We start from the raw sequence: 22,606 nt of genomic DNA on the forward strand, positions 1-22,606 counted from the left end.
TCAAAAGCCATAGCAGTTGGAGTAAAAATCTTAATATAGCTGTGTGTGGAGTACATAAGAGATGTTTCATGCAATTTATCATGATTCTGTTATGTTTGTGTAATGCTTGAGAGTCAGAATAAGGCCAAATTTTTGTGCAAAGTGTAATTTACTTTACGTGAAATCGCCCATATCTAAGTTTAGCGAATTTTAATCTCCATTTGTATTTTAAGCAGTGAAAGACAAAATAAAAACTGTCAGAACCCAATAACTTTATTTAAAAAAACAATAAATTAGCAATTAAACTTCAGGTACATCTCTGTAAAAGCAATTAACTTAACAAATACCAAAATTGGTCACAGGATACTCCGCAAATAATTAATAAGGGGTGCTCCAACTAGACACCGCTGTGCCAAACGTTAACCAAATTATCATAAAATGAGCAGGTAGCAACAAACCCCTGGTCTAACCAATCTGCCCCATACGCAAGGGATGTGTGTCCTGTGTAGGTCTGTGCTACAGCAAACTCTGTCAAGTCCGCGATATGAAACCCACTGTGCATGCCTGCTATAAGCGCATGCATATTGTCAGGACTGCGCTTGATGCGCCACACACCACCACCTACACTGACAGTTCTGAGGGGTTGTTTAAAGTTCCTGGTATCCCACTCAACGACCAACTCATCATAACTTCCGGATAATATCCGGTTAAGAGATACAGGATCAGGGGATATGCAGCACACCCCCATGGTGTGGTATCGTGAGGTGGAGACAGTGTGAGGGGTGCGCAGGTCATGGCACTTCAACAAACAGTCGTCTCCCCCGCTGTAAACCAGGTTTACATCGTGCCTGTCAAGCGCTAAACCCCATACTTCAGCGCCCCAACCCTGCGCACCATGTGCTGCCTCTATCTTCATTGAAATTTCCAAACTATCTGGGTTTATTGAGTAGATGATTCCAGCAGTATCACTGGTGACAACAGTATTAGAACTCCCGTTAACAGCCAGTAAAATATCACTTGACACATTAGTAACTTTGCACTCACTAAACGCACAGTCCTTATCAACATCAATCATGCGCAACTCGCCTGAAGCGCATGCTGCCAACAAACATCCCTCATCTCTCCACCACAGATCCAATACTCCCCCCGTTTCTAGGACTGATGATACTTTAACAGACTTCTCCTGGAAGTCTAGAATGGAGACGTTACCGTGTCTTTCTGTTCCGCTAGAGTCTAGTTGGTATGTTGCGCAAGCAAACTTGGTTTGGTCACCTGGTTTTGTTTCGATGCTGTCTGCACTGTACTTTGTTTTGTGCGAGGCTATCATCTTTATCTAGATTAAGGGAACTAAGGGATCGAATTTTCAGTTTTGACATTTTTATAATTTATTTGATATTGTAGTTCCTACTAGTGAAACAAGAGTGATAATATGAATGTGAAATAAAATGGTTTACAATGTGTATTATAAGCTGCACTGTTTAATAAATTAGGGGGTCACTGAAACATTACATCAAATGTATAATTTACACCAAAACGCTCTCAAATAAAGCATGGTCTATGCTAGTAAAAAGTTACAAAAGGTTCTACACAGAACATAAACCTTCAAACAAACAATAAATCTATAAATAAACATTAAAAACCCGAGAAAGTCTCAATTTCAGTGAGGTTGAGGCACGTGACCATCCACATAAAAGTTCCTAGTAATCCTGGGTATCTGCACCGTAATCCCATCCAACTTCCTCTCCAACACAATCTGACATGACAGTCTACTGGTCTCCCTGAGCTCCGGAGCCATGTCCAACATGTCCTCCTCGTCCTCACTCGCCTCCTCCAACATATCACAGTACTCACCCTCCACATACACGTGACACGTGCAACACGCCAGGCTCGCTTCACACGCGCCCTCTATCTCAATATCGTGCTTGTGCGCGAGGTACATGACGTTATCTCCTGTCCGTCCTGCTATTGTCCGGACTGTTCCGTCTCGGAGTATATAGTTTATCCGGACTGTTTCCTCCTCGGACTCGGGTTCTGGCAGGTGTTCGTGGAATGCGGTATGTGTGGTATGTAGATGTCGTAATGTAGCCTGCTGTAATCTGATACCTGTATATACCTTTCCGGGGATTGTAGATAAAAACCTGGATATATTACAGTTAGGTAGAACTGGTGGTGGAGTGGAACCTGATAATATGACTCTGTCACGTGAGTGACGTGCTGGTCGGAGAAGCTTTAGAAGAGGTCGGGCACCGGGGCTGGTTCGGGAGTGATGACGTAGACAGATCATGAGTACATACACTACCGCCTGTAATGGAGTGTTATGTTATGTATCCTGTACACGCGGTGTGTGTGTGTACTGAGTAGCCAATGACTAGACCCATTGATTAGATTCAGTATCTGTTGTGTTACACTGAGCTTTACATTATATTATCATAATTATTGCTGTTAAGGCTTTGTGTTAAGGCGGTTAGTTTAGCAACAGTGGGGATAGTTGTTATAGACTTCCTGCTCACAATGGTGTTTTTAGCTGAGATTATAATAATATTACATAATATGCACATTATTCATGTAGCTCCAATCATTGTTGAAGCATGTACGGGATTGCATATTAAATTATTGGCATAATGTTATGTTGGCCACACGTACAGGAATCTTGATTTCGGAATCACGAGAATGCGAACACTGTATACTTGGCAATGATAACTTAGTGAGCTACTCGGGAAATTAATAAAGTATGTAACTTAATCCGTAATATTGTTGATGCATCATGTGAGTTTACCCTGGCTAGTTGCTACGCTGTTTGTTATGTATTGATTCTATGTATTGTTATATTGTGTAAGTTACCATAGATTAACTTAAAGTTGAAGTTTAATGATAATTAAGTGAATTAAGTTGGAGATCTTTACTCATTCAAATTGCCATAATTTTTCATTTGAGTAACACGAATTTTAATTAGCTACTTGGTCATTTAACTTTTAAAATTATAAAGAAATCAGTGAAACGAGGTAGATTTTAACAAAGTTCAATACAAAAATAAGTAACAAGGAGTTGCTAAGTATCAAATCGACGAATACACGAAACACGGAAGAGATAGGATAATGCCATGTGAACGAATTAACAAAATATTTCACTTTCACTTCATAAAATACTTCATTTTCAATCTTTCACTAACATTACTCACGTCGGGCACTAAAAAAAGTGCAACACATCTTCATCTTTACATACATTGCTAAAACCTAGTCCTATCTGGTAAGGTGATCCATGTAACTCCCCTTCCTCTTCAGCATAATTCACATTACTTCCCTTCCTCTTCAGCATAATTCACATAACTCCCATTCCTTATAAGCATTATTCACATAACTCCCATTCCTTATCAGCATAATTCACATAGCTCCCATTTGCATTCCTCATATTATAATTATCATAATCGCTTAAAATCCTCCATTTTATTACCATAACATGCGGTAAAGTCGTCCCAAAAGTATGTTTTTGTTGATATTATTGGAATCATTATTAGATTAAATGAGGAAATAATTTCAACAGTTTAAAAGGAAAATGGTGTGTTTAAGTTCTTGACAGTTCAAAAGTGTTCGGTACGTGATCATCAAACCGGTGTTTTCCATAATATTTTCATTTCCGGTTAGCCACGACCGAGAGATATGCTGGTAATTAACACTATGTCTCATATTATAACCAAGAGCGTGTGTATTATTATAACAGTGTAGTGTCACATTGGGTTGCTATATATCTGCCAATTTCACCAGAGACGCACTGCAATGTTGGCAACAGTCACGTGAATATTCAGCCGATCATTTGTGTTATTGTGGTGTGATCTTATTCGTGTACCATGATCAATGATCATTAGGTCAGGGTTGAGTTTTAAAGTTTTGCCATCCTTGCGATTTCGAGTAATTATTTGCGATTTCCATTCATAATAAGATGGAAAACCACTTTTAACATTTTATGAGACTGATGGTATTAAAATATCTTTAAAAAATAAAATTTAGGATTTGACTGTTCCTGAGAAGAGAACTTATAATGTTGAAAAAAACTGTGAACTGTCAGTTTAATAAACGAACTTAAACACCCCATTTACTTCCTTTGAAAACAATTCATCATCATTTTTAACAATATCACCGCGTTATATTAAGTTTACTTCAAAAAAATTGGGATCTAAAATAAACATTAAACAGATCATTGAAAAAGACAAGTTATTGGGAAGTTCCGGAAATTTCACACACTTAAAATTAGCCAAAAAAAGCGAGTCCAAGCCCGTGCCTCTAGAGTGTTAACAGTAGAAATATAATGATATAACTAATATATTACAACTATCTAAGTAGAAACATCGTACAAACGATTAAGAGAGTTTTAAACTGCAAATAATATACAAGAGCCAAATTCCTGCAAGAGCCAAATTCCTGCAAGATTCACATTCCTGCGAAGGACTGATTTAACCAAGCCACTCAATTGAGATATCATTGTTCATGATATTTAAAAACCGCAGCTTATTTGTGATCTCCCTTACATTGGGAAATACAACACTGCACAATCCATCGACAACAATCTATTATATCTAGATTTTCTCCGAACTCATTATCAAAACCTTTACAAAAACTATGTATCAGCATCAAGATATTTATTATGGCTTTTATCATTAAACCATATTTATACTCTCTCATTAAATAAAAATATGAACGTTGCCAATGCGATTTATATCAGTATTACATAGAAAGTATAAAACAAATTGCACAGTACAATGGTAGGGATAGCTAAATGACTAGAAACTAACATTTCATTTAAAAATCGAAGGCTGATTTATTATTTTTTGCTTGGACATGAGGATGGCAGAAGCAGATTTGGATCTGGAATGTCCCTTCTTGAATCCCTCGCCCGACTCCAAGTCTCCCTTGTCAGTAGTATCACTGCACTTGTTGATCTCCTGGCGCGCAAGCCGCGCCACAAATATCATCAGGACAAGACTTATAAGGAGTTGAAAGGAAAAGAGAATGTAACTCTCACCGTCGTTACTCACAACATCCTTTATACTCCGCAAGGTAGTTCCAAAATAAGTGTTCAGTGCCTGAGTGGGCAGGAGGCCGATGCACGTTGCGAACGTGTACTTAAAAATGCTAATATCAGTGAGGGCGAACACACCGTTTTGGAATCCGAAGGGCAGCGGAGTTAGTCTAAAGAGTGCGATCACCTTAACACCGTTCTTTCCCTCGATAATCCTGAGCATGGGGTTTATGAGGGCTGCATCGTCACCATCAGATAAAAGCCGTTCAATACATCCGGGTAAGCACTTCCGTATCAGGACAAACGCAATGACGGACCCGACCGTAACGGAGATGAAGATTATGAGCATGCCCAGCCAGAAACCGTACATGTAGCCAGCCGCTATGTTGAGGATGAGGTACCCGAAGGAGCCCGGCAGGGAGATGATGGTGAAGAGAACTACGAAGATTATTCCGCTCTGCCATCTTGGTAACGCGTCCAGCCAGTTCAAGAAATCCTGTAAACAGTTTTGTTGTAATATTGAGTCTAAACTTACCGATGGTTATCACGGGGGGGGGGGGGGGGGGGGGGTCCGGCGGGTTATCATGATACTAACCAGAATTGGTTACCATATTTTTTACGAATACTTTCGACTGACGTATCCCTGGATGGGGATTGGGGAAACTAAGTCAATAATAAACCATCTCGATTACAAAGTTTCTTCTAAATACTCACCTCAAGATGGTCTCTACAGAATATGAAGACCAGACAACACACAATAAGGAACAGGATGAAGGGAACTCCTGCTTTCCATGTTCGTTTTGTGTTCGCTGTTTTCTTTGCTACCAACTGATCAAGCTTGGTCTGAAACAGGTGAAATAAATGATAAGTTGCTAGTCACGTGACTGGATCAAATCTTTTTAATAACTAAACGTTTGGAATTGATAAAACATACACGATAAAATTAAAACCAATCACATCGAATTGATGATGACTAAACTGGGTTAATGTGAGAGATCAAGTGAGGAATGTGTGAGGTATTTGTGGAATTTTACCTGTTGTCCAAGACAATTGTGTGGTAACAGCTCCTCCTCGTGGACACAGTAATTCATCAGCTGACTGGAAGAGAATTACGTGTTATATTATTATATACACAGGAATTAACACGTGTTATTTGGGAGAATGCACATGTTAAGTCAACGGAGAAAACATTATATGTTATTATGTTATGCTTCATACCCTAGTGCTTCATGCTTCACATTAAAACAGCCGATCTAGCCACAACAAACACAATATGTAAACGTATTAATTTAAAGCACTAATTGTCTTAATTAAATTGAATGAAAAAGGAAGCAGAGCAGGTCTAGTACGCTAAGTCCTGACGAAATATCTGTGAGATATATGATCTTTCAAATGTACGCTAATTCTAAAAGTTAAAAACATCAGTGCGACAAAGCATTATTCAAGTGACAAGTCAAAAGCCATGCTGGAACAATATGTGAAATCCAGGTGAAAATGAAAGTGAAATTGTCTCGCATCACAAACAGCCTAAAACCAACGAAGAGCTAAAATTCAGCAGTTAGCAAAACAAATGGATCAAAAAAATCCCAGCGACCAAACTGAAACGTCACGTGACGTCACAACATCACGCATCGTCACAAATTTACGTGACGTCACAAAAATCACATGACGTCACGTAACGGTGTTTGCGGTACCTGTCAACGGAGGAGGGCGACATCAAGATGGCATGTTGCTGGGGTGACAGCACGTGTTGGTGATGAGTGGAATGGGGGATGTTTGTTGGTGTGTCCCGGGTCTGTTCATTCACTGTTATGTCCCACTCTCGGTGGTCATGTCGCTAAATGTTAGAATCCAGTTTAAATCTTATGGTTGGTGGGCTAGACAGTGAAACACGCAAATGTAGTGTATACTTCGTTAAATTACATCATTAGCTACAAAGGAATTAAGTTGGTTAGTTTTATTAGTACTATATATACGAAGATCTAAAATGCCTCAAACAATCGAGAATCAAATAACCCAAAAAAATACACAAGGTAAATGGAGATGAACTACACAAAAATATAGCTTCAAAAATGAAGCTTCAAAAAAGAAGAAAAAAACTAAGAACCTTATCTTTCAACTTTGCATCTATTTAAACCCAAGCAATTAGTTCTATACTTCTCAATATACCTAAATTCCTCCCTATTTAATCCCCTGGGGTTACATTCTTTCAAAATGGCAAATTTATAGTTGTCAATAGTAAAAATGTCACTGTGATGTTCATAGGCATGAATCGAAAGGGCTGATTTATTACGATCCTCTACTTTAAAACAGGCTCTGTGTCCATTGACACGTTTATGAAAGTTTTGCATTGTTTGCCCGAAATAAGTGTCTTCTACAACTATCTCATAACCTTCTTCCTTTATAAGATTACAAAGCTTACATTGGGCCACATAAATAACATTTTTAGATTTACAATTATATCTGATAGGAACTACTAGCTTCTGTCCATTAACTACAAATTCTTCCCCTGCCCTACACATATGCCTGCATGTTCGGCATCTTGGTGCATTGCATTTCTGAGTCCACTCTGAATTATTTTCTGCCGGTGTTCTGCAGATAGCACTGTTTCTCAGTACTCTGTTACCAATCGAGCAGCCTTTCTTCGATGCCACCGTGATTTGTGTTGGGCCTAATAGTGCTTCAATGTCCGGTTCCAACTCCTTTAAGACTGATTTAAGCTGGGGCATCTCCGAGAGGTGTTGGACTGAAAACACCATGGAAGTTTTTTGGGGAACATGAACACTTCCTTCTGAGTTGGGTGGAGGATTGAACAGCTTCTCCAACACTTTTGGCTCTAAGGCGTTCAGTTTCGCTGAGTCGTGTCCACTACGACGCAAATCCGATTTCAATTGCTGTAGGTCCGCCTGCCGTGTATCCTCTCTTGAGTTCCTGTTAGCAATCCGAAGCATTTGGGAGAAGGCTACGGAGTTAAACACGTGTTTTGGGTGGAAACTGTCAGTACGGAGAAAATTCCTGGCATCTGTCGGTTTGGTGTAGAGCTTATATTGGATCTTGTTGGTTGTGTCCAAATACAAGGTTATGTCCAGGAAATTCACCTCCTTCCCCAATTCCCAGCTGCCAAACCTTATCCCGTATTCCGCTGCCAGTTGGTTCAGTTTCTGTACAAAAGAATCAAACTGCCTTGCCGTACCCTTCCAGATTATGAAGCAGTCATCGATGTAGCGTAAAAACAGTTCAATGAGACTATCCCAAGGGAGATCTTTCCTAAGTTTTTTATGCATAAGCCAGTGCAGAAATAGATCAGCGATCTGCCTTGAATCGCATCCCCCTGTTGGGATCCCTTTCTCCGACTTATAACAATTGTCTCGGAACGTAACACAAGAGTGGTTAAAGGAGAGTTTGGTGAAATTCAGCAAAGCGTCCTTAGTCCTTTCAGATGTGGTTCGATCCGATTCAAAAGCGTCCGCCATGGCCTCTAGTGCTAAACGTGGGTTAATGGAGGGGTACAGGGCTTCCACGTCCAGGGTGGCTAGTAGGGTGTTTCCTCTTGGTGGGGATGAGTTGTGTTGCTCGATTTTCCTCATAAGATGGGGAGTGTCAAGCAGGAATTCATCTCCACAGTAGTCCTGGCTGATTTTTGTTAGGTGTGGGCTTGACCATTGCCCTAGTCTATAGAGGGGGCCATGCTTTGCTGCATTGATGAATCTTTGTGGTGGTACAACCTTGTTCCTGATTTGTTCTTCTGATAGCTTGTGTACTTTGAACAAGGGCCAGATTTTTGGTGGTACTGGTCTGTAATCCGGGCTGTGTTTCATGTTATTATCCGTGTTGAGACCTGTTATTATAGTCTTGTCCTTAGATGTTATGTGCCCAATGTGTTCTTGGGCCAGGACCTCCTTAACTATCTCCGTTCTGGTGTTCTCCATGTAGTCTTCAATAGTAGAATCTAATTTCGTATACTTCCTAGTATCTGATATCTCCTCTTTTATCGTGTTTACGACGACGTCATAGTCCAGGATCAGTGTGGCTCCCCCTTTATCGGCTTTTGTTACAAACACTCTTTCTTCTTTTATGAGTTGTAGCAGAAGTTTCCTTCCTCGGATTTCGTCTTTTCCTAGATTACTTTCAGGTGTGGATAGCTGTGTGTTCGCGACCCATCCTAGTAATCTAGTTTTCAACTGATCCAGTAGGGGATGGCTGTAGTCCGGGTGGGAGGTTCCTGACACACGCATGTGTCCGTGGATGTCTTCTTCTCTGGAGTCTGAATCAATCCAGGGTCTCTGTTTGAAGTAAGCCTTCCACTCAAGCTTCCTGATAAAGTTTTGGCAATCAAAAAGTAAGTCTTCTCTGTCCGCTTTGTTAGATTCAACAAAGTTGAGCCCTTTAGCCAGGTACAAGTAACATTGTTCAGGTACCTGAACAGATGAAAGATTTATGACAAGTTTTTTCTCCACTATTTCAGCTACTTTTCGAGCGAAAAATTCGGCCTTGCGCTTTTTACGATTTTCCTTGTATCGGCGATACATGGACTTCCGTTGTTCAGGAGACCTCTTACCTTTCTTCCGTTTACTTCTTAGTTTCAGTTGAGGTGCCTGCACTGGCTGTACTTTGAAGAAAGCGATCTTTTTCTTCATTTTCTTGTTTATACTCCTTATGACTGGATTTATCCTCTTGTTGATCGCGTCACTTAAACTCCTTCTACCCATATCCGGGTTCGCTACTAAAAAAGAATGCTCTGATCGACTTATGTCTTCTTCGAGTTTCTTGACGTCTCTTTGTGCTTCTACTAAAGATAAATCCAGTAACTGCTGTCTAGCACTGAATAATATCAAGTCTTTCCTTAATTCAAGGTCTTGGTACAAGTAGTTTTTCCCTATCTTTGGGTTAACACTTGATACTATCTTGGTGGCGCAGAGATCTCGATTGTTGGTGACCAGTTGTAGGAGGTCGAATTGAGACATTCTATTCTCGTATTTACTATGCAAAATAACCAACTCATTAACATCGTTGTCTGTAGGACCCATAGCGGTGATTAAAAACACTGGCGTCAGCAAGATAAATAAACATGTGAGGTTAGCACTATTCTTCTGGGGCTGGAAGTGTTCTCCTACTTCTTTCGATGAAAAGTCGGATTGTTTAGATTATCTTAATATTATCGTATTATGTATGTTAGAGAGCTGCACGCCGGCGTTATATTTAAAACCTCCGCTACAAAATCATCTGATTTATTAGGAGCAATATTACGCTAAGCATAATTTCACATGGTCGATCTTACGACTTTCTGTAGTTTGTAGAAAACTATAGTGTACAAGCAACAGTAAATAGTTAAAATTACATAGCCCGACTCAATATCAACCAATAAGACCCACTGACCAGTCACCCCCACACAATGCCGCCCAACTCAACACAATGCCGCGATTTTGTACAATCGGCGGCGTAAAGCAGTGGTATTTGTACAAGTAAAAGAGAAATAAATGAGCGTGGAAATGGAACTGCGGGCATAATAAGACACAGTACTAAAATGGTAAATTATGTGATTATCTAGACCAAGGCACTACAGGTTATCAATTGGATTAAGCTTGTTGTAAATTAGAACCCAAGATTATTCAAATATTATTATTTAGTGAATTTGAATGCGAACGTAAAAATCAAATATCTTGCCTTCATAAACAGTTGGCCCAAAACCACAACATGAGGAACAAGAACTGAAACAAGCCCGCCTAGAATGAAATATGTTGGCTAACGCAGGCACAAAGAACTGTGTTAATTTCAACCTCTCTAATTAGCCCCACCAATCCGTGAGCAAGTAGCAGCATTACTTGTCACATTAACCAGAATACACTCGGAAATACCACCGGGATAAAAGTGAACAGTAATGAGGCGGTGCCGAGTTGTTACAGTGTAATTTTAGCATAATATAATGTTTAGTTGTGTGGGATTACTGCAATGGTGAAGCGGATAAATACACTATATACACACACACACACACACACATGCTATAGTGTATACATTTTCATCTAAACAATACCAGGCACTCACATGTGCAAGGAGTAGGGGTGTATTGTTTTATATATTATCATATCAGTTCTACTGTCATGTCGGGAGTGTGGGGAAGCAGTGACATTCAATAAGCGACATTTATAAGCTATCATCATTGTATTTTGGTTAAGCAATCCGGAAACATCATCAGTGAGTCAGTTCATTGTACAGGATATTATGTTTTTCAGTACTAGTTCATTATGCTGCACTCGCTCATTAGTATGCATTAAGCAGCATTATATCACAGGTAAATTCATTGCATTTTTATTCACAAAACTACAGTGCAGTAAATTCGTGTCAATGAAGCTCTCATTTCGTTACATTCGCAGGCATATCACAGTGATAAGGCCAAAATATGGTCGATTATAATAGGATTAGTGATCATGTAAAACAAGTATTGATATTGATAATAATAAGGTTATAATTTCTGGGAATAATTGCAAGTTTAGTGCCTTGGTGTCAATACAAATACCGATCAGAGAGCAACATTTGCGAAAATTCAGAAATACAACTACAAGAACGAATTACTGCGGACATTAATAGCTATTTGTACGCAAATAAGAAAACATGTGATGTCATCTACCATGGAACTATTTCAAAGCTAATTACCGTCGGCAAAAGCAGTTCCACTTCACAAAATGTATTATTTAACGGCAAGATTAATAACACAGTTATAATTAACCCCGACAAAACGAATGTGGTCACAGTTGTTGGAAGATGTAAAACGCAACCAAACGTGTAGCCGCGTGAAGTGAAGCGATTATTCCAACCGAGTCACACCCTACGAGAATAATCATCTAGAGAAACTATCATGTTTAGTGATCGACAGTAATGGTTAAACGAAGTACAGAATCTAAATAAGGGGTAATGACGAAGCACCTCAGAGCTGAGTCAAGGTAATAGTGAACGGTAATCTGCAAAACAAGATGCTGTTAAAGTATGCATTAGCTTTAGAAAACTGGCCGGTGCTTAACACCAGCGAGTTTCGCATAATTAAAATGATTGGCTTAATGTCTACTACGTTATCTTCTGCACAATCAACTGTTATAATATATGACAAGTTTAAAGCATGACCTAGCATCTGGATCAGTGAGAGAGCATAATATTGCACTAAATAATCACGTGATAGCTGCAATGCAAGCTACAGGAGGGTGGTTCTAGAATCATCTAGAGAGTGCTCACTGTTCACCTATACTCGTTAGGCTCCTCCTCGATATCAGCATCACACGCTCCACAAATCTCAACTAGAGAGGGAACAGGAGGAGAGCTCTCTAGAGTTTGGATAGAAGGAATTAGAGGCGCTACCTCTAGATACAGAGTCTCTAGATACAGGGTGTCTCTACCACACTCTCCGTTACCACTGCATACTGTGCTACTGATATCTCCTTCACTAGTTGTCACTGATGGAGGGTCCTCTACTTTAGAATCCTCTGTTTCAGAGTCCTCTAATGGTGCGGTGTCCGGCATGTCCGGTATGTCCGGCATGTCCGGCATGTCCGGCATGAGAGTCCGGGAGTTGGTTGGTTCTGGTAGATCCAGAGTGTACGGGTTGGCAAAGGAGAGATGGTTCAAAAGCAACTGGTTCAAATAAAAGTAAGCCAATTTACCGTAAAATGTACAGATTGGTGTGGCTCAGTGAACATAACATGATTTTAACATACAGCAGACTATTGAGACAAATAATTAAAACACAAGTTCATCAATTTTAAAATTGTCTCGTAATTAAAAAACACGTACATTAAATGAGAAAGTGTTATCTCCCTCACCCAGTAGATAAGATAAGATATGATGAGATAAGAAAACAGACAGTAGGTGAACCAGATGGCTGCTAATCTCACGAGTAACGGTGCCTCATGATTTACGAGGATTGTGGGCTAATTATACCTTATAAAGCGACTAATTACCCCAATCAAGACAATGATGAGGCGACTTAACGAAAATTCGGAACAAGTCAGAAGCGATCAAATTGCAATAATGACACATCTGATTAATTGATTATCTCAGCATGTGTGAGCACAGGTAGGAGAAATTGGAAACCATCTCGAGGGTGGTAGCTGGACTCAGTTTTAGGGACCCTTCCTGTTGATAACTGTGTGAATGGTGTGTAATCATGATCTAGACTTAGTTATCGTCATTGATGATTTGGTGATGGGACAGTGCGTTTCTGAGGTCTGAGATGAGAGATAAAACACGTCGAGCTAAAACTGAAGCAGGTTCTTCATCGGGTACTTTTATGGTAAGAACTAAAGCTCAGTAAATCTATTAAAACACCGCCCACTGTTTACGTCAATAAAAATATTTTACCCTTTTGTTTCTGAACACAAAGGAAAGTGCTCAAATTACAGGAGTGACAAAGCCACTCATTACCGCACCTCCACTGCGCAACGCCAATAAACTAGCCACGCTATTTTAACCCCTAACGGAGAAAAAAGACAAAAAGCCTGAGCACTGTGCATGTGGTCAGGCTTTTTGTGGGCAGATAAAATAAGTGGGCAGATCTGGCGAGTGACTGTTGTATGAGAATGGTGAACACGAGAAAAACATGTACTACACAGAGTAAAGGTGCTTTGTCCAATCAACCTGCTGGACATAGACTGATTGTTCAGAATATTATAGAGCTGTAGTAGATGATCAATCATCCTCATGCTGTTTACTTTTAACATTGAAAGTTGTACGGTAATTAAATGGGCAATCATTCTATTATTATTCGTGAAAAATCACCATAATTAAGAATCAATAAAAATATGACAAAACTTTAATTGATAGTAATTAAAGAAAAAGTCGACATACAGCCACAGTTTGAACTTTGTAAAGCTACTCACACAGTTGCTCAGCAGGAACCGCTACTGGGGGTGCTACATGTGGTCACACCTAGACACAGGGTTAGTGTTAACAATTCAAGATTCTGAATGTGGTCAGGGAAGTAAACAGTATAATATAAAGTTTGCAATGATTCAAATGATTTCATGATTTATTTTAGAATTTAAGTTGAAGTTTTCATTTGAAAGTTCAATTTCAATTGTTGAAGTTTGATTCAATTAATCATAAAAGAATTAATGCTAAATGACGATAAGAACCAAATCAATTATAACACCAATCTACATTTTAGAGCTAAACCAACGAATCAATGTGATCCAAAATCAAAAATGATTCCCCATGGTCAGAAAAACAAACAAAGCACGTATAAATTTAACTTAATTATAGGTTTTAAACTAAAATTCTGAAAATTAAAAAACGTTTCAGTCCAAATCATCCTCCACAATCTCTCTATTCTCAATCTCATCACCATTTTGAGCTTCATCAACAACTTCAGGCATAGCATCCTGATTGTCCTGATCTTGAATATAAAGATTAGCGAGCATATCCCTAAGGGCGACCCCAAAATCTCCAGGAATGTTTCTCAGTTGTTCTCCCCATTGCCCTGCTCTGTTCCCCTCGCCAGCAGGAGCCAAGAAGCCACCCAGGTTTACTCCACCAATTTCCTGTTCATTTTGAGTGTTTTGGTCATAGCCAGGCATGAGAGAGTTGATGAATGCCATTACTGGATTGCCAGCGTTAGGTCTTGTTGTGTCAGGTTGGTAATCTGAGTAACTAGATGGGGGTGGCATTGGATCATGGGGGTCTTGCGAGCTTTCAAATGCTGTATTAGGCAATAAAGCCGATACAGCTGAGATGTCAGAGATGAAAATGTGTCTCATAACATTGAGGGGTGGACTAAGAAATACGGTTTTTCTCCGGTGCAGGGATTCCTGATATCCTGGCATATCTGCATGATTAGTGTTCACAATATCCACATTATGTTTGAACCAATGAACTACTTTAGTATCTTTCCATAGATCAACAGACCTCTCTAGATACAGCTTACATTGCTGAGTAAGGCTCCTGGTATGACTTTTAAGTACTTTTTCATTCATCACAAAAAGAGAGTTTGATTCAATGACAAAGGAACATTTTTCACAAATAAGTTGGGCAACCATAGGATAATTTAGAATTGCTTTTTGCAATAAATCACTTGAATGTTCATGTGAAATTCCATCCACTACTTCCTTGTAAAATTGGGCAATGGAATATGAGTACGCAAAGTTAGGGAGCATTGTTAGCTTCAAAGAATGATTGAATTCATCAATAAACTGCAAAACAAAGTTGTAATCTTCAACTTTTAGAGCAAGGGTATCAATGACTAATAGACAAGCCAAAGGGTCCTGTTCTGGAGACAGGTTGTACAGAAACTTGGACAATTCAAATGCTGTCTGCCAGCAAGACTTCAACGACACAAAAAGTATTTGCCGGAACAGAGCAACAAATAATGCTCTGTTTTCTGTTCTATTGTAATCCAATCTGCATGTTACAGATGTCACATTAAAACTGGGGTGAAAGGCTTTTTCCAAACAAAAGAGAGCTCTATTCAACAGGTCTGATGCTGTCTGTGTATCCCCACTGACTCTGCATACTTCACTTAAATGAAGCAATGTATCCAGGTGATATGGATGAATTTCCAGAACTTGCCTGACTGCATGTGGATCTGCCAAATGGGATGCCTTCCAAAATATTTGTTGGAGATTCTGATAATTTGATTTGCTATGAACATATTTGAAGTAAGTTATTCCACTCTGCGTCTTCGCAACCACCATCTGTATACCACATTTTGTCATGGGTGGCCAGTTAGACTTAGGTGTTGCAAATATGTAGTTTTTCTTCTTGAATTGAGAACCACGCCCTCTGTTCTCATCAACAGCTTCCCTTCCAAACATTCGTCTGAGTTCGTTCTCAGCATTCAGATTTTTGCGAATCACTGTCAATGTTGTGGATTGCAGTGAATTGTGAAGTGTGCTGATATTTCCTGTTACTGAAGAATCCAAATTTCGGGGGGAAATAGCATCCAGTTCAGACAGTATTGCATCAAAGTTATCTTCTTGTTCAACAGCTTCATTATTCTGGAGTTCGTTTTTTTGCTTCTTTTTATTTTTCTTCTTTCTTTTTTTTTGTTGAGCTTTTTTTGCCACTGGTGTTTCAACTAAACTATGATCGGGACTGTCCTCATTTGCTTCCTCATCTGATGAACAATCAGCGTTCAAAAGATCAAAAACATTTAAAGATTGAGAAGCTTTGGTGGGCAGGTTTTTCTCCTCATTGAGAGATGTAGTTTTCAAAATGTTTTTAATATCTTCTAGATCTTTATCTCCCCTTATTTTGCGTAAAGATCTGGAGGACATCTTTTGGCTTTGTTGCACTAAATAGTTAGTAATTAAGAAGCCAATTTATTACACAAATTGAATAGAACACAATAAAGATAATCTTCAGAACTGTGAGATTGTTTGACTATGACTGAAGATGAGTCAAGGACTGTTGTTGTCCACTTTCATTATGATTAAATTACTAGCTATTAAGAATAAATAATAATTATAACTAATTTTCATCAGTGTTCACTGTTCATCCCTATCAGCAACTGATATAATATGTAGGATAGAGGTAAAAAGAGTATAGAAATGAACCAATTCAACGTCTCAACAAATATTGGTTTTTAAAGTCTTGTCAAAGGCCAACTTATTAAAATAAAAAAGAAAAGGGGGAGCCCACAAAGGGTTAATACAAGCCAAAAATTTGGAGAATATAATATGAGGAATAGGTACAAATAATACTAAAGCGAGACACTCTAGATCTAGTATACTGGCTGGGAATAGGAAGTGAAAAATTTTACCGCTAATTTCAAATTTGGAAAACATCAGTATTTTAGCATTTTAGCCAAAATTTCAAATTAAACCATAAAATCGAATCGAAACATGTAATGATACATCATCAAAAATGTTCTTAATTAAAATTCTCAGTGAGCACCTTTAACTTATCTCGACTTACTCAACTTAGGGCGGCTTCAACATCCGAACAGAGATAGTTTTCTTCCAAATCTGTCTATCCAGCATGAGTTTGTTAATATCCATGCTGTTGTCAAGCCCTGTGTCCTTCCGAAGAATGTCAATGACTTTAACTTATACACCGAAAAAATGGGACCTGATGACAGCACACACATTTCTCTTAGGAGGAGCCCTCACTCAGCACCATAGACGAAATTTTCTCTTGGCTGATATGATTTCAAAAGCTGGTGAGTGAGGGCTCCCTTTTTTAGTGGAGAAGACCTTTAAGATTGTAAATGTTTTATCTGGTCCCGTCCAACATTCAACAGCCAAGCTGGATGCACCCTAATGTGTAATTTTTAACTTTCGAAAAGTCAAATTGTGTTCTAGTATAATAATTTATCCTAACAGATAAAGTATACGAAGAGAACGAGAAGGAGAAGAAGGACGAGTACTTGGAGAGAGTGTTGAATGTGGAGAAGGCTACCTTCACCCCGGCTGTATTCCTCACATCTGGAGGAATGTCTAAAGAGTGTAAGCAGTTCGTCAACAGAGTAGCAGACCTCATTGCAAGAAAAAGGAAGGAAAGGTACTGCGATGTAGTAAGACACGTGAGAACTAGGATAAGATTTGCAATGTTGAGAACAACTCTTATTGCTCTACGAGGGTACCGAGGAAAGAAGGTGGACACCAAACGTGAGATTCAGCTATCAGAAGTTTCATACAACATCAGAAGTTTCATACAACATCAGAAGTTTCATACAACCTCATCCCTGCCCCTATAATGGAGTAGATCATGTGTTTTGTTAAAATGGTTTTGTTAAAATTATTGGTAGCAATGAATTGTGCTCTGCCAATTGCAACACTTAAAATTTGATTGTGCTCTGCCAATTGCATCACTTGATTTGATTGAATGTATATATACTGTTTGATAAATTCTTTTAAAATGTAAATTATTATTATATCTAAATGGGTGTCACTAAAACCTCAAAGTTTCTCAGTCTCTTAACTGGGACTTTAGGTCGATGGTAAACTCCAACTACCCGTTCTATCTTTTGATGGAGGGTAAAATAAGGCTAACTATCAAGGTTTTGTTCATTACTTGTTCTCTGCTTCTTCGGACTACCCCTTCAAATTGTTTCTGTCTAACCTGTATTCATGAATAGTCGACGACCATATATACTAAGAAAAACAAAATTTTTATTTACCACAAAACAATCAATACAATTCAATTTTTATTGACATTGTACTGTAATTTTCACTTTCCCACCCACACCACCCCCACCCTCCATCATTGACACCACTCCATCACATATAAGCATTGTCAACCATATTCTAACACTGCATCTGATTGCGACACAAGTTACTGGATGGTTTGATTTGTTAGCCCCAATTTCGCCTCCCGGAGAGAGGGTAGCCTCATTCTAACCTCACATAGGTTATGATAAAGTCTCGATAACCTTCGGGCTGTAATAACAAGTTTTTTATAACCTGTTTCCGTACATTAAAGACGAATCAATCTTTATTGTTGAAACATTAGATGGTCACAATACCGAACCTGCTCGAAAATATACACAAAAGTATACTAATTGTTATATTAGCCTCATTTCACCCTCTCAAAAGGTGGTTAGCCTCATTTTCACCTTGAATATTTGAAGCTTAGATATCAATTAAATATAATCCTAAGGAGTTTCATGTGCAACATAGATATAAAGTAACTTGTGAATTGTTCACCTTTGTTCGTACATTAAAGTTAAAATGGGGTCGAATTCTTTATTAGCCTCATTTTGGCCTTTTACAAGTTGACTCGGTGAATTCTGAAATGTTGAAACGAAGTTGACAAAAATTGAACGATCATTTTCTTGTCAAACGTTGTATGACCCGCCGCGCACGAGTGCGCGGCTCCCCCTGTATCGTAAAAACTTTTAGTGAAACGACAATTTGGGGGTCACGACGTGATACAATTAAAAATAAATTAACGAATTGCAAATGAGCGCAGAGAGAATATCACGGGCGTGCTAAATTAATCTACAGTCGATCTTTGAGATTGTTCTAAAAGGGCCCCCGACAGTTGAAATCAACTTCATTCGATTTATTTTCGGACGCTGATTCCTAATCACCCCCGTGATATCAGTAGGCCGTGCACCATCGACCGTAAGACGCGCGCACTGACCATTGAATGGTTTTTTAGCTCGTACATTATTTTGGAAACAATCAAAAAGTGATCCCATATTGATTTAACAATTTTGTTGAAATTTGGTCAGCTTAAGTAAACACTTATGTTTTACAGAACCTAAATTAGTTTGAGCAGTTTCGATGGTCAGAATTTGAGTTGTATTACGTGGTGACCCCCACTGTCGCTTCAAGCTATAGAAAACTGTAGAGTTTCTACGATACAGGGGAGCCGCGCACTCGTGCGCGGCGGGTTATACAATGTATGACAAAATTTGAGTTATCAACGAATTTATACCTATTTTGTCGTTTTTAGACCTCTTTGCTCTTAATCAAAATCAATCTCTCCCAACTAATTTAGGTTTGGTAGTTAAGTATGATTGGAAGGTCGAATGATCTTACTTAAGGTACCGAAAATATAATTATAACAGAATAATACGACAAAATTCAACGAATTTCGTCAAATTACGCGACTTTTAACATTTACATGCCTACTTTTGCTCTTACCTGAGGACCCCAGGCTATTATGTTCATTAACATAATAATATAGATTTGGCGGAATGACAGGCTGAGCGCGGCCCAGTAACTTTTGCTCCAAAAGCCGCGCACCATCAAATATGACACTGCAGTACTTAAGCGAAACTCACTGATCATTCCAAAAAGGTATAACAAATTTGGTACTGTGAAAATTCTTTGTCATACGTTGTATGACCCGCCGCGCACGAAGTGCGCGGCTCCCCCTGTATCGTCGAAAATCCCCCCTGTATCGTTGAAAATCTGAGCAAGTTAATTTTATTGTGCATCCCCTACTTCTAGTTTTATCTTTTTAGCTTTATAGGTGAGAAAAGTGAGTCAAAAATAAATCTTATTACAAAGGTTTTGGAAAGTAATTTAGTAGAAACTTATCATTAATAGCACATGAAAATTATTTAAAGGATGGAAAAGCTCTTTATATGTCAAATATTTATCATTTCATAAGTTTTTAGTTTATTGTTATTTCTTACTATAATGAGACAAAACTATGCGAAGAAAACAACAGCGACGAAAATAGTCACGTAGCAACAACCCATTACATGCAATCAGCAATGACTGAGCCTCTATCAGAGAAAAACAAACGTCAAGCTGGATTCTCTGTGTCGTTCGTTGGGGTTTCGAGAATCTCAGCACCTCGATTATGGATAATACAAAATTCATTAGTAATTGCTACCTCCTCACACCATTTTTCTTTTTGTAACATCTCGACACCTTGATTTTGGTTGCTATCAAGGCCAACAGTTGTTGCCTCCTCGCACAATCTTTTTATTTGCAACATCTCGACACCTTGATTTTGGTTGTTATCAAGGCCAACAGTTGTTGCCTCCTCGCACAATTTTTTTATTTGCAACATCTCGACACCTTGATTTTGGTTGTTATCAAGGCCAACAGTTGTTGCCTCCTCGCACAATCTTTTTATTTGCAAAATAACCTTTTTGTACAGCCCACTATTAAAGAATGGATTCAGAAAACTGTTGATGGGTATTACCACCAGAGCAAACATTTCGAATACTAGAGGAGGGACTGAACTAGTGTCCATATAGTAGAAGTATATGGTAGTGCAGATAAGGGGTATCCATCCCACAAGTTGAGTTACGATCATCAGAGCCACTTTAATCGTCAGAGCATTGGAATTGTTGTCCTGATCACCGTTGGCGTTACTTTGACCCACTGCTGCTTTGTTTTTTCTGTCATTCAATACAATCATAGAGTAGGTAACTACGACAACGATGAGTAGAGTAACCAGCACTGCTAAATACGTCAGCTTGTATGTTTTGTACGAACTCTGAGCTTTGAAGATGTTGTGAACACACAGTCCAGTGTTACCATAGTAACTTACTTCCATAGTGTCAAAGATTTGTGGCTTTGAGGTCACGTTCTTCAAGACAGCTAAGGCTTCATACACGTTCGAGTCTTTCTCATATTTAAACTTGTTTTGATACATTCGGTCCAGATGAGAAACATTCACGGGATTCCTACTGAAGAAGGGATTATCTTCAATGTTTGAGAAAAATATTTCCGTTCGAAAGATATCTTGGACGAATGCAAACGGAAGCATGGGAACGATAGAATGGGCTGAATTTATCAAAAATATAACTACGGAGACTAAGACAACAACTTTTTTTCTAACATTGGTCACAATGAGTACCGTGCAATAATAGCACCTGAGAATACTCACAAAAGCTACAACAATAAGGGAACCATGGGAGGAAAATGAGAAGAGGACTCCTAGAGCTGAGCAGTATTTACTTGCCCTCCATTCCCTCTCAATAATACAATAGTCTCCTCTCATTCTTAGGACTATTGCTGCCAGCACCACACAGCACAGATAACAACCCATCAACCCATCATACACGAATATTTGGAGTCGCAGGATTTTATCAACCTCTCCCTTCTTTGATGCTGACTGTCCGAGAAAGCACTGTCCACCCTCATATAGATTCAGGAAAACTATCGACAGCCCCATCACAGAGGTAACTAACAGGATTATCTTGGAACGTATGAGAAATTGGGATGAGGACAAATCCCCCAAATCGCAAGTCTCACACTCATCAAGTCCGTTTGCACAATCTTTCACGTTATCACACTTTTTTTCTTCATCTACCCAGGTTTGGTTGGAGCAGTAAAACCGACCTGGGCAGCCGATCTCGTCCGCTCCATTTTTGCAATCACGTGGGCCATCACAAATAGCTTCAATGGGGACAGTTTGTCCCCTCGCGTGAAACATATTTTCCTCACAAAGGAAGGCCAATTTTGTCATCAGTTGATGTTCAGTTAGTTGTCCGAAAACTACGCGGTCACAAAAATGTGACATTTTCCCTTTTCCGAAGCCTGGTTCATCGCTACAATTGTTTTTGCATATCAAGGATACGTAGGTGTATTTTTCGTCAGAATCCCAAAATGAAGTTTTTGCGACTCTTGATTTTATTTCGCTTGATTCATCCAATATATTTAAAATACATTCATAGGTGTAGTTGAAATGATTCTGGACGAGGTGCTGGTGAGGTTGAAGTTTGCCAGGAACATTGTCTACAGAGCAATTAAGAGAGCTGATCGTCTCAAATCGTCGCCAATAAAGTTCAGGAGATGTACAAATTTTGTTTTGCCTCGTTGTGTCTGGAAGTGGACAGAAAATTTCAACTGTCTCAGGACAGAAGCACTCATCCGACCCGTCCCTGCACTGTTGCACTCCATCACAGAGTTTTTCGGAAGTAATACAACCCGAGCCGTCGAAGCAGTAGAAGTAATATCTGGATATTCTTTCTGCGTCTTCTGCCTTGCAATGACATTCGTCAGTTGCGCACTGTGATGTTCCGTCACATACTCGAGTATCTTCCATTTCGCAGAGCCAAGATTTATCTTTAAATGTCACGTCAGAGCCCAACACGTCAATGTTGACTTGACACGAGAAGAGATTATCGTGCAGGGATGGAATTTGGCACTCCCACCACTGCAGCTGTCGCTCATAATATCCGATGGACGGTAGTTTTGATATTAGGTAAGCACAGTCTGCATCA

The 22,606-nt window shown here is 39.1% G+C and overlaps 3 protein-coding genes across 4 annotated transcripts in view; all 3 read right to left on the minus strand.

The window, feature by feature from the left end:
- Positions 1 to 364: 364 nt before the first annotated feature.
- LOC134819316 (diphthine methyltransferase homolog) overlaps positions 365 to 22,606 on the minus strand; it is a 75,920-nt gene continuing 53,678 nt past the window's right edge. Inside the window, exon 2 of the mRNA XM_063829210.1 lies at positions 365 to 1,306. Coding sequence (XP_063685280.1) covers positions 377 to 1,306 — 930 coding nt within the window. The 3' untranslated portion in view covers positions 365 to 376. The remainder of the gene's footprint in view (positions 1,307 to 22,606) is intronic.
- LOC134819899 (adrenodoxin-like protein 1, mitochondrial) lies at positions 1,637 to 3,294 on the minus strand. Its single transcript, XM_063830052.1, has 2 exons — positions 3,213 to 3,294; positions 1,637 to 2,010 (listed from the first exon to the last, which is right to left on the minus strand). Exons 1-2 carry the CDS (start codon positions 3,292 to 3,294, stop codon positions 1,637 to 1,639), a joined length of 456 nt encoding a protein of 151 aa, XP_063686122.1.
- LOC134819315 (transmembrane protein 64-like) overlaps positions 2,987 to 22,606 on the minus strand; it is a 106,233-nt gene continuing 86,613 nt past the window's right edge. The window contains exons 2-5 of one of the 2 annotated variants that reach the window (XM_063829208.1): positions 13,857 to 13,905; positions 6,027 to 6,090; positions 5,707 to 5,835; positions 2,987 to 5,488 (exon numbers count right to left, since the gene is read on the minus strand). In XM_063829208.1, the coding sequence (XP_063685278.1) occupies positions 4,769 to 5,488; positions 5,707 to 5,835; positions 6,027 to 6,083 (906 nt within the window). In that variant the 5' untranslated portion in view covers positions 6,084 to 6,090; positions 13,857 to 13,905 and the 3' untranslated portion in view covers positions 2,987 to 4,768. Of the gene's footprint in view, positions 5,489 to 5,706; positions 5,836 to 6,026; positions 6,091 to 6,686; positions 6,830 to 13,856; positions 13,906 to 22,606 lie in introns of those variants that run through there. The other variant, XM_063829207.1, reaches the window with a different exon arrangement.

The sequence above is a fragment of the Bolinopsis microptera genome, chromosome 8 (genome assembly GCF_026151205.1).
Source record: "Bolinopsis microptera isolate Bmic1 chromosome 8, MBARI_Bmic_1.0, whole genome shotgun sequence".
Taxonomy (NCBI): domain Eukaryota; kingdom Metazoa; phylum Ctenophora; class Tentaculata; order Lobata; family Bolinopsidae; genus Bolinopsis; species Bolinopsis microptera.

Bases quoted from the DNA above. Each gene is read 5' to 3' on its own strand.
- LOC134819899 (XM_063830052.1), bottom strand. From the start codon at position 3,294: ATGCTGAAGAGGAAGGGAAGTAATGTGAATTATGCTGAAGAGGAAGGG. The intron at 2,011-3,212 runs GTTTTAGCAATG...AACACCTGCCAG, and splicing joins ACCTTACCAGATAGGACTAG to AACCCGAGTCCGAGGAGGAA.